A 16345-nucleotide genomic window follows, 5' to 3' on the forward strand; every position below is an offset into this window, starting at 1 on the left:
GTGGTAGTGAGAGAATCTGAGGCGGTGGTCTTGGGCTGGAGGCCGCCAAAAAAAAAAAAACTGTTGCACAGGGCGTCCGCATCACTAAAGCCGGCACTGCACCCGACCATCTGGAAAGCACTTTTAGGCCTTGACAAGTCAAAAAAAAGCTCTGGAGGAAAAGCTACGATACAGCTAAATCCTTGTGTTTTTGCACTTCGAACCTATACATGACGATCAGAAAGAAAAGGGAAAAAGGAAGTAACACAAAGTTTATGGACTGATCTGTTTAATTATGTTTGTAATAAATTGATACATACAATGTGTGCAAATAAAACAAAGCACCTCCATCTTATCACTACATAGCTCACATTGTACATTTCCTTTGAATTCATCTCTTAGTAAGGCATATCAACAAGTATATTTAGATACACTTTCTTCGAATAGCATGAGCTGCACAGTCCAAATAAGTCTTGGTGCTTTAGCAACATGCAACAGTGCTGCATAAGGGAACAGCTTAGTTGGAACAGTCGCATTAGTTTACAGTAGCATTCAAGGTCCTCTGTGAGACAGTGACTTAATATGGTTGATAAATTCCAACACACGGATAAAAGTAAAATCGTTATTAAATCCAGGTCAATTTATGCATCTGTTAAACACTGATACCTGTAAGATTGTTATTAAATCCAGGTCAAAGTATGCATCTGTTATGGTGACACATTCTAAATAATGTAAAGTAAGAATCCGATCTGCAAAAGTGGGAAGGAAGATGGGAGCCTTCAGAACAATGCAGAATAAAGGATCGAGAGGGGTAGATTTACTATGTTTTCATGCAGAGCATTGTAGCAATCAACACTGCTGCACTCTCTTTCATTAAAAATAGGGAGCAGAACAGTGCCATATCTACTAAAATATGGTCTCTTTCACTTTCCCCATGATCTGGCCCACTTTTTAGCTGCCTCGCACCAACACACACACTTTTGCGTGGGTGATGTCAAGCAAAGGTCTTGTACTGCCAGGTACCCTTTCAATAGAAAATACTATCCCTATAGTTTAACCTTTTTTCTCATTTTGTGTGTGCATTTGACAGTGAGGCGTACATGCAAAGTTGGAAACATTTTGATAAGAGAAAACTGTTCTCAAACTTTACAACTGCCTCAAGAAAGCATTCATTTTTGGCACAAAGTTCTCTCTGTGTTTTTAAGTAGCTAGGACTTTGCTTCAAAATCCATGGGTGGCTGCATGGGAATGCCTCTGTACCACCAAAGGAACACCCATTTGATGCAAAGTACCATAAAGCACTACTTTGAATTATCTTAGGACTACTTTCCAACGGAAATCAGGATTTGTGCTGGAAAGTCAATCTCAAAACAACACTGCACTAATTTGTGTCACTTTTGTGATGCAAACCTGGCACAAAGTGTTAGCAAATCTACCCCTCGGTGTCAATGGGAAAAGCCTATGTTATATATTTAAAAATGTAACAAATCAATGATTATGTAAGCATTTCTCAAACTTGTAGAAGTCAATAAAAAAAATTAAAATATTTATGTTATTGAATAAATGTGTCAGCCTGAAATAAAGCAGTTGTTGAAGTAGAACAGAAACCATTGCCAAGTGATGCATGTGCTGAGTAAGCATTATTCTATATTCCTGTTTCACGCTGTAGATCTGAGTGGGAGCCTGACTTGAGTTTGACACATTGCTAAACCAATATCTATAATAATTTAATGCATCGGGGATTGGGTGTTGTTATGTTTGGCTTTTCAGTTGTACTTTTGGGCCATATTTATGGAAAATTATGCAAAACTGAGCTAATGCAGTTTTGCGTCATTTTTCTTAATGCCGGCTAAAGCCATTCCTTAGAGCCATCTTAGCGCCATATTTATTAAATGAGGCAAGATGGCGCTAAGGAATGGCTAGCGTCTAAATAAAAGACGCTAGCCGGTCAGGGATGGCGTTAGGGAAAATAGCCCTAGGAGGTCTGAAATGACGTTAGGCTGGTTAGCAGCAAAAATGATGCCGCTAACCAGCCTAGCATCATTTTTTAATTCCCAGGCAGCCAAAAAATGACTCCGGTCTAAGTGCAGACAGGGGTCATTACCACCGCCCCAATGCCCACCACAGGGGACTAGTGTCCCTCGGGCAAGCCCAACTCACCCAGTGCCAGGCAAGGGGCCCCATATAAGGGACCCCCAATGGTACTTTAAAAAAATATATATTAGCTGGGATTTGGTCCGCCTCCTGTAGTGTCCCTGTGGTGTAGGTGGTGGTGTTCCTGGGGCTTGGGGTGGGCATCTTCATGCCCATTCCATGGTGTTCCACCATGGAAATGGGCCTACCTGCACCCTAACGCCTGGTCTGACCCAGGTGTTAAATAATGGTGCTAACTGGACTTAGCACCATTATTAAGGTCCACCTCCTCCTTGCGTGTCGTTTCTGCACCTGGAGATAAATATGGCGCTAGGGGGTTAGCGTTGTGTTTAGGACGGGAACACCTACCTTGCATCTCGTTGATGCAAGGTAGTTTTGCGCATCCTAAACATAGCACTAACGCCATTATTTTGACGCTAGACGGGTCTAGCATCAAAATATAAATATGGAGTTAGGTTAGCGCCGGTTTAGTGCCAAAATTAATGGCTCTAAAGAAACGCTAACCATTCCTAAATATGGGCCTTAGTATGTACATGCTCCACCCCTGTCACATAACCGTCGCTGTGAGTTTGTTTTAAATACACATTTTTACAACTTCATGGCAGTTGAAGAAGGTCATTAGAATTTCCAGCAGCTTGCACATTATGCATTCGAACGTTCGATTAAAGGTTTTGGAAGTTTTTACCATCATATAGCCATTGCAAAGCATTAGCCGACTGTAAGAGGCTGACAGCTATAATGCTCCAAAAAAGCCATGATCTGCAGGTGTGCTTAAAAGCTTGATATGAAACAATACAAAATAGATCAAGAAAAGAAACATAAGACACTCCCTTGATTGTCATAGTAGCATGCCACGGTCGAAGCTTTACACGCAAAGTGGAGCTGAGTTTGCACACACTCAGTACCACTTGAAACCCCCATCGCTACCCCCTTCCTTGCCTACAAGGGCAGCAGGGTGGTTATGGTGATGCCAGTCGCGGGAAGAGCAAGAAGCCGCTGAAGACGCTGTTGGCCTCCGATCCTTCATAGAGCTTTGTACCTTTGTCTCCCGTTGCGATCCACACCTCATCGTTTTGGTCGAGGTCTAGCACCGCACCCCCAGAGTTAACCTGCATCTGGGAACGGGTATTGGAATCGCAGAACCCCACCTGTGGTTCCGCGCCCTTGCTGTCTCGCTTCACTATGGTCAAGCAAAGGTTGCCAGAAGAGATGACTTGGAAGGTGAAATAGTACAGGCCAGGCTCTGCACATTTGAACTTGCCGGTGTTGCCATTGTAAGCTTGCTCCTGATTGGTGATGATCCTCTTGAACAGCACCACACCGGCAGCAGTAAAACTTTTGGAGTCCGAGTCAATGGCAGCAGAGAAGGCAGGACGCTTTTGTGCTTTGATGTCCGCCCCGGCACCCTTCGCTCCCCGTTCTCCAGGCTCTCCTGGAGGACCCGGGGGGCCTCTTGGCCCTTTGTAGCCAACCCTACCAGGCTCGCCGGTTTCTCCAGGGTCTCCTTCTTCTCCTTTCATGCCCTTGACCCCCGTCCTCTTGCTGGCTAAGCCTATGGGAAGAAATTGAGATAGAGTCAAAACTTTAACACTCACTAACCAAACAAAACTGACCCAGAACACGAAAAGCAGGATTCAAGAATAAAGTTTGCAGCATGTGAGTTTGGGGAGCTTTGCTACTTCAGAGTCAAGAAACACATGCATATTGTTGCTACACCGATGTCTGTCCAGAATGGAGTTTCAGTGTCGGTGGGCAGGTTCAGCGTGTTTATAATTAGATTAAAAATTAGGCGTAGGTGGAAATTTTGTTACACCAACATAATCTGGCAAAATTTATTGGGTTTCGATATATGCTTATTATGTAAAATTCTCAAAATTATGCTATTACACCATATTGCATAATGTAGGATCCATTCTGCTGAAAATCCTATCGGTGGAGCACGAAGCAGCAGGATCGAACAGAACTCGAGCAGCTTTTGTACACAAAACACGTCTTTTGCACGATTTTTGTCGCACAAACTACACCCTCTCATCCAAAGTGGATGAACGTCAGCATTTTGTGCTAAAATACAGCACTAAGGGCCAGATGTACAAAAATTCTGGATTGCGACTCGCAATTTGCGAGTTGCAATCCAGAATGTAGGATGGTGTCCCTGACACCATCTGCGACTCGCAAGAGGGTCGCAAAGGCCCACCTCATTGATATTAATGAGTTGGGTCGCAATTTGGAGACTGCAGACCACCATGTCTGTGAATCCTTTTAAATAAAGCAGTTTTTTTTGTAATGCAGCCCGTTTTCCTTAAAGGAAAACGAGTTGCATTACAAGACGAAAAAATTAAACCACAGCCTGCTCTGAATTTTTTTTTTCCATGCCATTCACAAAGGGGAAAGGGTCCCTTTTGCGAATGGGTTACCACCAGTGTGACACTGGTGGTAACTGCGATTGCTTTGCGACCGTTCGCGGTCACAAAGCAATACAGCATTGCGCTGCGACTCCCCCCTTCCTAATTGCGACTCACAGTCCCGTTTTGCGAGTCGGTAACCTGGTTATCGACTCGCAAAACGGGGATTGGGCATCGTGATGTGCTTTTTGCACGTCGCAAAAAGGAAAATTCGCTGTTTGCGAAGTGCAAAAAGTTTGGTACATCTGGCCCTAAATGCTTCACTTGTATTTTGTGTCATTGCACATAACTTGGTTGATATCTCATGTAATTAAAAACAAGCATTGGCAAAGCCAATATGTCTCCCCTATACAAGAGCTATTGACTTGACAATGTGTTTTTGCCGTGTTGTACACCAGAGCGGCTGCTGTTCAGCATGGCTTAAAGTTGAGGCATATAGATGGTCATTACAAACTCGGCGGTCTTCTTAAAAGACAGTAGTGGCGGTTTGCCGCTCGGCGTATTATGACCGTTGGCTGCCCTCCATCGTTTTCCAGACGGAGAGCCGCCAACAGCCATACTTGCGGGTGGCGGGGAAGTGGAGGTTGCTCCACCGCCACGCCATCAGAACACCGCCGAGCTAATCACGTCCTGTGATTCTGCGCGGCGGTGTTCTGTTGGCGGTGTGGTGTTGGCGGAGCTGCCCCCATGGCTCCCGTCCCCTCCCGGAGGAACGACGGAACAGGTAAGTCGATCGTCCGTTAGGGGACGGGGGTAGGGGGGTGTTGTGTGTTATGTGGGTGCATGGGGGTGTGCGTCTGTGTATGTGGGGGGGTGTGTGAGTGCGTGTATGCTTGCGGGGGTGTTGCGTGTTTCGGAAATGTGTGCGTGTCTGTATGTATGTCTGTATGGATGTGTGCGTGAATGTGTGAATGTGGGTGTACGTGTCTGAGTGTGTGTGTGGATGTTGGCATGTATGTCGGTGTGTGTGCGTGTATGTGTGTTGGTGGTGCCTGCGTGCGTGTCGGGTGTGTATGTGTAAGGTAATGTCGGGGGTCGGGTGGGGAGGGGGGCCCTGCCACCTTTGGGGGGTGGCAGGGGTGGTGGGGGGTGTAGGGGAGGGAGTCGGGTTGGGGGTGGGGGAGACCCCTATCAGTGCCAGGGAAGGAATTCCCTGGCACTGATAGTGCTTACCGCCATGGATTTCATGGCGGTTCCTACCGCTGGAAATCCACGGCGGTAAGCCGGGTCACAATACCGGAGGCGGTATTGTCACGGCCGCCAGGCTGGAGACCCAGGTCTCCAGCCCAGGGGTCGTCTCCGCCCTGGCAGGCGGAACGGGGAAGCGGCGGATGACCATGGCAGTAACCGCCATGGTCATAATACTAAAAAAAAGACCGCCAGCCTGTTGGCGGTCTTACCGCCGCTTTAACACCGTCCGCCAGGGTTGTAATGACCCCCATAGTGTCATAGAGTGGAGTGGGGGAGTAGTGTTGTAGAGGAGATTTTTTGGAGTAGAATGTTGTAGAGTGGAGTAGGGGGAGTGGAGTGACAGAGTTGAGCAGTGGAGAGTAGAGTTCAGTGGCAGAGAGTTTGTAGATTGCAGTGTCATGGAGTGGACTGGTGTAGCGTGTAGTGGAGTAGAAAGGGAGGTGTAGTTTGGAGTGGATTGAGGTAGTCCAGTGGATTGGACTGGAGTAGAGTGGGTGGATTGGATTGGGGTGGATTGGGTGGAGTGGGGTGGATTGGAGTGGGTAGACTTGATGGGATGTATTGGAGTACGATGGATTGAAAGGGGGTGAGTTGGATTGGATTGGGGTGGGGTGAATTGGATTGGAATGGGGTAGTATGTAGTGGGGTCAATTGGGGTGGGGTGGATTAGATTGGACTGGAGTGCAGTGGATTAGATTGAACTGGAGTTGGGTGGATTGGACTGGAATGGGGTGGACTGAATTGGAGTGGGGTGGATTGGATTCATTGGATTGGAGTGGGATGCACTGGACTAGAGTAGAACGAATTGGACTACAGTGGGGTGGATTGGATTGAATTAGAGTGGATTGGATTGGAGTAGAGGGGGCTGGATGGATTGGATTGGAGTTCAGTGGACTGAACTGGGGTAGATTGGAGTGGATAGGATTGCGGTGGGATGATGAGGTGGCTTGGATTGTGTGGGGTGGATTGGATTGGGGTGGATTTGATTATTGGATTGGGTGGATTGGATTGGGGTGGGGTATGTGGGGTGGATTGGGGTGGATTGGGGTGAGGTGAGGTGGATTTGGATGGGGTGGATAGGAATGGCATGGATTTTTGGAGTGGGGTGGATTGAAGGGTGGATTGGAGTGGAGTCGACAGGAGTGGGGTGTATTGGGTTGGGGTGGAGTGGGCTGGATTTGAGTGGAGTGGAGTGGATTTGAGTGACGTGAAGTGTGGTGGATCGGACCGAAATGGAGTGGGGTGGGTTGGCGTGTGGTGAATTGGATTGGTTTGGGTGGGATTGAATTGGAGTGTGGTGGATTGGCGTGTAGTGCGGTGGCTTGGCCTTGAGTGAGGTGGATTAAGGTGATTTGGAATAGTGAGGATTGGATTGGAGTGGGGTGGATTAAGGTGGACAAAATTGGACTGGAGTGGGGTGGATTAAGGGTAAATGGATTGGAATGGGGTAGATTGGAGTGGAGTGGATTGGTGATTGGATTGGAATGGGGTGGACTGGAGTAGAATGGATTGAAGTTGGGTCGATTGGACTGTCGTGGGGTGAATTCGACTGGAGTTGGGTGGGCTGGGGTAGGGTGGATAAAGGTGGTTTAGAATGGGGTGGATTGGAGTGGGGAAGATTAAGGTGGACTGGATAGGACTGGGGATTAAGGGGAAATGGATTGGAATAGGGTGGATTGGAGTAGGATGGATTGGGTTGTCGTGGGTTGGACTAGGGTGGATTGGATTGGAATGGGGTGAATTGGATTTGAATAAGGTGGAATGGATTTGAGTAGGTGGGTTGGGGGACTGGATTGGAGTGGGCTGGATTGGGGTGGGGTGGATTGGACTGGAGTGGGGTGAATTGGATTGGAGTGGGGTGGGGTGGATTGGCCTGGGGTTGGGTGGATTGGATTGGAGTGGGGTGGTTTGGGTTGGGGTGAATTGCATTGGTGTTTTATGGATTGAATTGGAGTGGGGTGGATTGGATTGGGCTGTATTGGATTGTGGTGGATTGGAGTGGGGTGAATGGGATGGAGTGGGGTAGATTGGACTGGGGTGAGGTGGACTAGATTGAATTGGTTTGGGCAGATTGGAGTGGAGTGGATTGGAGTGGGGCAGATTGTTTTGTGTTAGAGTGGGCAGACTGTAGAGGGGCAGACTGTTGTGGGTTGCAGTGGGGCAGATGGGAGTGGGGCAAATTCTATTGGATTGAAGTGGGATAGATTAGAGTGGGGTACATTGTTTGGATTGGAGTGGGGCAGATTGGTGTGGTACTGATTATTTTGTATGGGAGTGGGGCAGATTGGAGTGATGCAAAATGTTTTCGATTGGAGTGGGGAAGATAGATTTGGATCAGATTGGGATACATTTCTTTGGATTGCGGAGGGAAAGATTGTTTTGGATTAGAGTGGTACAGATTGTTTTGGATTGGAGTGGGGCACATTGTTTTGGAACGGAGTAGGGACAACTGGAGTGGTGCAGATTGTTTTGAATTAGAGGAGGTGGATTGTGGTGTACTGGATTGGAGCAGGGTGGATTGAATTGGATTGGAGTAGTTTGGATTGGGGTGGACTGGAGTGGGACGATTGCGATGGGGTAGATTGTTTTAGATTGAAGTGGGTCATATTTTTGGGATTGGCGTGGGGCAGACTGGAGTGGGGCAGGTTGTTTGGGATAGGAGTGAGGAGATTGTCTGGAACTGGAGTGGGGCAGATTTGAGGGGGCAGATCATTTTGGATTGGAGTGGGGCAGATTGGAGTGGTGCTGATTGGAGTTAGGCAGATTTGATTAAGGTGGTTTGGAATGGGGTGGATTGTATTGGAGTGCAGTGGATTAAGGTGGATTGGATTGAACTGGAGTGGATAAAGAGGAAATGGATTGGAGTGGGGTGGATTGGATTGTGGTGGGTTGGATTGGAGTAGGGTTGATTTGACTGGAATATCTTGGATTAGATTTGAATGGAGTGGAAAGGGTTTGAGTGGGTGGATTGGGGAGACTGGATTGGAGTGGGTTGATTGGTGTGGGATGGATTGGACTAGAGTAGGGTGGATTAGACTGGAGTGGGGTGGGGTGGAATTGACTGCAGTTGGGTGGACTGGATTGGAGTGGGGTGGATTGGAGTGGGGTGGATTGGGGTGGGGTGGGTTGCATTGGTGTAAGGGTGACTAGATTGGAGTGGGGTAGACTGGATTGGGCTGTATTGTATTGTGGTGAATTGGAGTGGGATGAAATGGGATGGAAAGGTGTGGATTGGATTGGGGTGAGGTGGATTGGATTGGGGTGGATTGGAATGGAGTGGTTTAGAGTGGGGCAGGTTGGAGTGGGGCAGATTGGAGAGGGGCAGATTGTTTGGGATTGGAGTGGGCAGATTAGAGTAGGGTGGAATATTTTGAACTGGAGTGGGACAGATTGGATTGGGGGAAATAGTGTTGAACTGCAGTGGGGCAGATTAGCGTGGGGCCATTTTGGATGGGGGGAAAGACTGGAGTGGGCAGATTGAAGTTGGTCAGATTAAACCAGGGAAGACTGTTTTGGATTGGAGTGGGTCAGATTGTTTTGGATTGGAGTGGGGCAGACTGTTGTGGATTGGAGCATGGCAAATTGGAGCAGGGAAAACTGTTTTGGATTGGAGAGGGCAGATTGGATTGGGACAGATTGTTTTGGACTGGAGTGAGGAAGATTGGAGTGGGTGGAATGTTTTGAATTGAAGTGGGGCAGATTGGAGTGGGGCAGATTTGTTTGGATTGGAGTTGGGCATACTGTTGTAAATTGGAGTGGGAGAATTGGAGTGGAGGAGATTGTTTTGGATTGAGTGGGGCGGATTGTAGTAGGCATTTCGTTTTGGATTGGAGTATAGCAGATTCTGGCAGATGTGTTTAATCTGGAGTGGGGCAGGTTGTTTTACATTGAAGTGGGCAGATTGTTTGGGATTGGAGTGAGGGCAAATTGGAGTGGGACACATTTTTTGGGATTGGAGGTGGGCAGATTGGAGTGGGGCAAATTATTTGGGACTGGAGGTGGTCAGATTTGAGTGAAGCACATTGTTTGGATTGAAGAGGGGCAGGTTGGAGTGAGGCAGACTGGAGTGGTGCAGATAAGAGTGGGGAAGATTGTTTTGGATTGGAGTGGGACAGTCTGGGGTGGGGAAGAATGTTTTGGGTTGGATTGGTACAGATTGTTTTGGATTGGAGTGGGGCAGATTGTTTTCGAATGGAGTTAGGTAGATTGGAGTGGAGAAGATTGTTTTGGATTGGAGTGAGGCAGATTGTTTCGGACTGGAGTGGGGCAAATTGTTTTTGATTGGAATTGGGAAGATAAGAGTGGGGCAGATTACTTTAGATTGGTGCGGGGCAGGTTGTTTTGGATTGGCAGATTGTGTGGGATTGGAGTGAGGCAGAATGTTTTGAATTGGAGTGGGGCAGATTGTTTTTATTGGAGTGGGGCAGATTATTTTGGAGTAGAGTGGGGCAGATTAAAGTGGGGCAGATTGGGCAGCTTGGGCAGCTTGGAGTGGGGTGGGTTGGGAGAACTGGAGTGTTAGGGATTAGAGTGGATTGAGGTGAGTGGGGTGGATTTGGGTGGGGTGGCCTGGATTTGGATTAGTGTGAAGTCAACTGGATTGAGATGGATGGATTGGATTGTGTGGAGTGGGTTAGTGAGGGGTCAAACAGGGTGGATTGGATTGGCATAAACTGGAGTGGGGGGAATGGATTGGGGTGCACAGCACGAATATGTATTAAAGCATAATTTTGTAAATTACACATAGGAAAGAAACAATGTCGCTTAGTAACATTTAGAACAAAATAAGAATCATCTTTTGAGAACAGCACCCACGAGAATTGGAGTATGGTGGACTGGAGTGGATTGGGGTGAGTCGGTGGATTTGGGTGGGAAGGATTGGATTTGGATTAGTGTGGGGTCAACTGGATTGAAAGGAGTGGATTGGATTGCGTGGGGGTGGATTGGTGTGGGGTAAAGTAGGGTGGATTAGATTGGCATAGATTGGAGTGGGGGGGACTGGATTGGAGTGAGGTGGATTGGGGTGTACTGCATAAAAATGTGTTAAACAATACATTTTAAAACTACACATAAGAAAGAAACAATGTTGCTTCACAACATTTAGAACAAAATAATCATCATCTTTTGAGAACAGCGCCCACGAGCAAAAACCAAACAAAACATGAGTTTAAAATGAGAAAAGCAAACTTGGCAAAATAAAAGAAAAGAGTTAACCATGGCAAATAAAACATTGCCATTCTGTTTGTCCTGCTGGGCACATTTTTGCCAGTCCCACACCTTCTGTTTGCAGGACCCTAGAAGTTAAAAAGATGTACCTCAATCACATCCGGAGCAGCAGATAGTCACTGATTACGTTGAATCAATCAGTGCTTGGCCCCTGCTCTTCAGATAGGAATGGACATGATACTTGGCCTACAGTGACAAATTAGGAGGCTTTAAAGAAGAGTGCCATGCAAGCCAACAAATGGCAAGCAGTAGTTAGGCTCCAAGCCTTTTATAACCAATAACAGAGTCTCACAAGCGAGACGCATGCTCCAGAGCATGCTCTCGAAGGCTCAACCCTAATAAAAATAAACACATTTTGCACACCCCTATTTTTGTATGCTGCGCGGAGAAGCCACACTCACACGGGGTAGAAAAAAAGGCTGTGAGTATGTCTTGAATAGTGTTGATTGGCATTCAATACTTTACCTGTTTCTCCCCTGTCCCCTTTCTGTCCCGGTCTTCCAGGCCGCCCTGGAACTCCTGGTTGGCCATCTTTGCCATCTGGTGCTGGGCAGGCATTCTCTTGAAGCATGACTCTACCTAGAACCATTGCCAGGATTAAGACTGTCTTCCATAAAGTGTGCTGTTCCATGCTGTGTCTACAAAGAAATCACAAGGTTAGATGATCACAGAGCAGAGCTCTGAGTGAATCATCCTTTTGTTCCAAATCTTATCACCAAATAAATGTTTGTGTATATATAACACATTGAAGCAGTGCCTTGAGGCAGCTGTTCTGTGCGTTCCTAAAATGGCGTAGATATTGGTGTGGGTCGGTAATACCCAATGCAGAATATATATATATATATATATATATATATATATATATATATATATATATATATATATATATATATATATATATATATATATAGCGATATATCTCGATATATCTTCAAGGACTTCTTTTTGGAGTTTAGAATAGTACCTCCCTCTGTGCAATTCCTTCTTCGAGATTTTGTCCCTCAATATTCTGGTGAAGATATTCTCAGCCTTCAAAATTCTGCCTTCAATTTTGCCTAAAGCAATTCTAAAAATGTAAACGCTGGACCTGTTTTCAAGAATTCCGGAAATTTAAGATAGGGTTTATGGCATACGTTACATGTAGAGCTTGCAGTTCCTTTTTTTTTCTTTTTTGCATTTCAGTCAGCACTTATCATAATGCATATATTTCCTCATTTTATTTGTGTTTATCCTCGTTGATTTTCTGATCTGTTAACAAAATGCAACTGTAACTAGCATATTTCCACAGATATTTACCTCATAAAAGTTAGAGGTCAGCTAACTTGCCTGTATTTATTATGAAAATCTTTAGAAAATGGTATGTACTATGCAAAATAAAATTATTGATATTATGCAAATTACATTATGCAAGTAGTCCCTGTGACATTTTTACGGGCAGGCATATCCCACTTATAGAAGTCACATGAGACACCGGCAAGAGTGTCTCTGTGTACGTTTCTCTATTCAAATGCATACAGCATCATTTGTAAGACAAGATGTCGCTACAAGCCACAACATACAGTCTTATACCTGAGACACTAACAATGACTGGGTTGTTTTCCGCTGCGAGGTTCCAAATTGCATCAAAGCAAGATAGCTGAAACTGATAAACAAATTAAAATCATTGCACACAACGTGCAACGCAATGACTCCCACTTAGGTCAATTTAGGTGTTTACCTTACAGCTGTTGCCTACAAAGAGCCATACATGGCTCGATGCGGCCTCCCGCCATTGTTAGAATTTAGCCCCAGGGAGGTGGTGGTCCCTGGGGCTGTGGGGGGGGGGCTCGCAGGCCCCCCGCATTGAGATGCCTTTGCCCCGTAGAGGTGGTGGGCCTGGGGCCCGGGGGGGCCCACAGCCCCCACACACATTATTGGAGTTTGCTCTGGGCATATGGCGGTCCCCGGGGCCTGGAGGCCGTGTGGGCCCCAACGTCTATTTAAGACCTTTTGCACTGGGGAGGTGGTGCTCCCCGGGGTGGGCCCAGCAGGCCAGCCCGCATAAATAATTTCTAGTGCCCCAGGTAAATGGCAGTCCTTGGGGCTGCAGGGGTCCAGGTGCCCCCCCACATCATAATAATAACTTTTCCCCAGGGAGGAGGTGGTCCCCGTGGTGCAGTATATAGTGCTCCGGGGAGGTGGTAGTACCCGGGACTTTCATAATCCCTAGGAAGGAAGGGCCCATGCACCACCCTCATATTTTTCCACAATGCCCCCGGGATCTGGCTCACCCAGGGGAAATATTACAAACAAGTAAAGGAAACCGCTCTTTCTTTTTTAAAAAAAATGACACTAAAATTCGCAAGTAATTGCAATTTCTGGAGCATTTTTTTATAAAATGCCTTATAGCTCTGGTGGGGTCCCTTGGGGACCACTGCACAAAGGCTAGGGGATAGGAGTAGGGTAGCCGTACCCTGCCCACTTTTTCTATGTTTTTTTTTTAACTCAGCTGAAGCTGAGTCTCAAAATGGCTGCCGACACTTCCTAGTTAAAGTGCCGGCAGCCAATCAATCTCTGCACAAGATTGTTTTTGCAAAGCCGTCACGACCATAGATATGCAAATCTGGATTTCCTTTAATTTCTCCTAAACTACTGAATGGATATAGGCATGTCAAAAAACTATTTTTCTGTGTTAAAACAGTTTAAATATATATGTATATATGCACAAATAGATAGATAGATGGATAGATAGATAGATAGATAGATAGATAGATAGATAGATAGATAGATAGATAGATAGATAGATAGATAGATAGATAGATAGACGGAGGGACAGATAGATTGCTTAAATTCAGGGTACATCGTTCACTGAAAAGTCAAAGTTATGATGCTATTTTTCTTTTTAATTATTATAGGTGAGCCGTGGTTCAGTACACCTTTGTTTTTTATCAAAAAACCCAGGAAAAGTCTAGGCTTATGGGCTCAGTGAATAGTGAACTCCAATCGTGTTTTCAGAATGTTCAAAGAAAAGACAAATTATATTCAATAAAACATCTGACATATACATATTTTTCATACATTGTGTACATCCCGAAAAAACTACTCTAATGTAAAAGTAGTTGTTTGATTTTCAGTCTTACTTGTGAGCTACTAATGAACTTGTTGTTCTATAACCAGCATGCATCATAGTGCCATGTTCATGCACGAAATAATACATAATTTTGTACATGAATAGTTACTATTACTAAACCCAATATAATTAGCTACAACACATGTCTAAGATCATACAAGCCCCCATTTTTAGAATACACAAATATCTATAACATAAAAGTCAACACTATGAAGGGTTCCAAATTCTCCTATTGTAGCTGACAGCTGAGTAGGTTTGGAGGAAAGGGTGATAGGATTTTTAGTTAACATTCACAAAAAAGGTTTACTGTCCAGAGGTCCTATGTAATGGGAATGAGAACTACAAGGGCTCTACCAGCAAGCTTTTATCCAGGGATCCGCGACAAAGCATAACGCTCAGGTACAATGCTGTTCTTATTCAGAGTCTATGAGCCTTATCATGAAGAGCTGCACAGGCTCAGCACAAAGCCAAGCACTGAGCCACACACTTGTTTTTTGCGTATAAATGAGCTAAAGTTCATGCATATAGCTCAGAATTTCTCCGGGTTAATGCAGGTACTTTAGACAGAACAACTTGGAAACAAGAGAGAGATAATCAAGTTTCTAAATTATTCTGTCCAGTGATTTATTTGACCGGTGGTTGCAGGTGGGACCCGCCGACACTGTTTTTTGGGGACTGACACTTATTTTTCATCAACAGAATTTGACCAACATATGATAGCGAAATGCAGAAAGGAGTGAAAGAAGGAGGAGAAAGATGACAAAACTGCGACAAAGAGAGAAAGCAAGAACAAGGTCATTTTAAGGACTTTGGGGGCCCCGGGCAAGACATATTTTGGAGGCCCCTGTTCAGGACAACTTTAAATTTTATTACCCAGTTCCCGTTAATTCGAGCCCACCACCGTGCCAGATCAGGATGACACAAAAGCCGTTGAAATATGTCTAATCTGGTGACCCAAGAATCCCTACGATGGCGCTTGGTAGATACACAGAGGTGAAGGTAGACAGAGAGAGGGCGAGAGGTTTAAATAGAGAAATGACAGAGATGAAATAGAGCTAAAGTTCACTTTCTCATGTGGGACCCTTGAAGATAGGAGCCCTGGGGCATTGCCTTAAAACGTCTCTGACCAGGGATGAAGAAAACTACAGGAGTGACAAAATAGGCAGTGTGTGTGTTGTGGTGGATAAAAGAGGCTTGAGGTGGGACCAGGACTAGACAGCCTCGATATATGTCTTCCCTGGCATTCAGCACTGGGAATCTTTGGGGCCCTGCACTTTATTCTTTTACAAAACCGCATAAACCGTGTAAGCATATACAAAGAGGCACTGGTCTGCACTCAGGCAACGCACCTCTTCATCATCCCTCGCATCCGAAATAGCATCCCATCTGCCTCTCTCTACAAACCAGGTGAGGCTGCGGGGAAGGTGTCAACCTGCTCAATATACCGATCGGCCATTACCTGGTCACGAATTCTCTAGGAGCTAATAATGGAGTATCTAATCTACCTAAAGGCTCGCTATGCCTTAGAACTAAGGTGATCACTTACCCGTTGTAGTCACAGAGAGAAAGTGCAACTGCGCAGCCCCGACTTCACCAAGGAAAACAAAATAGCTATGAAGGAAATATCTTTACAGAAGTACGTGTGAGTGTTTTCTTAAGATGCTGCCAATTTCAGCGTGAAAGTGTCCAAGTTTCCCTTCCTTGTTTCATTTCTCCTTTCAAACTATTTTCATACGAATCATCGAAATAACAAAATTAGAAAACATTCAGCTAAGCAAAATGGCAGGATGGGACAAACTGATGTTGTAAGCAGTTGCAAAGGGACAGGCTCGGAGAACTGAAACGAAAATCTGGAAATACCAAACCCATTTACAGAAATAATCTGGCAAATCATTTTCTGACTTTCTCATGTGAAAGGCATTGCATAACAGTCCACATGCCCAGGTTCTAAGGAAGAACTATGAGGACCTCACCCAGTTACTGCATTTTAAAGACCTTTTACCTTTCAATGAAAGCAAAACTCTTTGGGAAGGATTCAGAAGGACCTTGATTAAAAAGATTAATAATTCAGAAATATCTTCTTTTTGGATTGACTCTGTTTTCGGAGCAGGTCTGCAACTTTTAGGGCATTCACAAAGAGTCCAATAAGTAATTCATGAAATATAAGGCAGGGGTAGGTATGCTGGAGTATATCAGTACATAAAATGTTTGTTTGAGGAATAGAACTTAGTGGCAAATTCAGTATGCTATGTAATGTTCAAACGTGTGCTTCATAGCCTTCTTA

At 45.4% G+C, this 16345-nt stretch overlaps 1 protein-coding gene across 1 annotated transcript; it reads right to left on the reverse strand.

Moving 5' to 3' along the window:
• Window positions 1-251: 251 nt before the first annotated feature.
• On the reverse strand, window positions 252-15738 carry C1QA (complement C1q A chain). The gene is made up of 3 exons (XM_069240096.1): window positions 15608-15738; window positions 11418-11590; window positions 252-3685 (listed from the first exon to the last, which is right to left on the reverse strand). The coding sequence occupies exons 2-3, from the start codon at window positions 11581-11583 to the stop codon at window positions 3093-3095; spliced, it is 759 nt and encodes a 252-aa protein (XP_069096197.1). The 5' UTR covers window positions 11584-11590; window positions 15608-15738; the 3' UTR covers window positions 252-3092.
• Window positions 15739-16345: the final 607 nt, after the last annotated feature.

Source organism: Pleurodeles waltl, chromosome 6, assembly GCF_031143425.1.
Source record: "Pleurodeles waltl isolate 20211129_DDA chromosome 6, aPleWal1.hap1.20221129, whole genome shotgun sequence".
NCBI classification, from domain to species: domain Eukaryota; kingdom Metazoa; phylum Chordata; class Amphibia; order Caudata; family Salamandridae; genus Pleurodeles; species Pleurodeles waltl.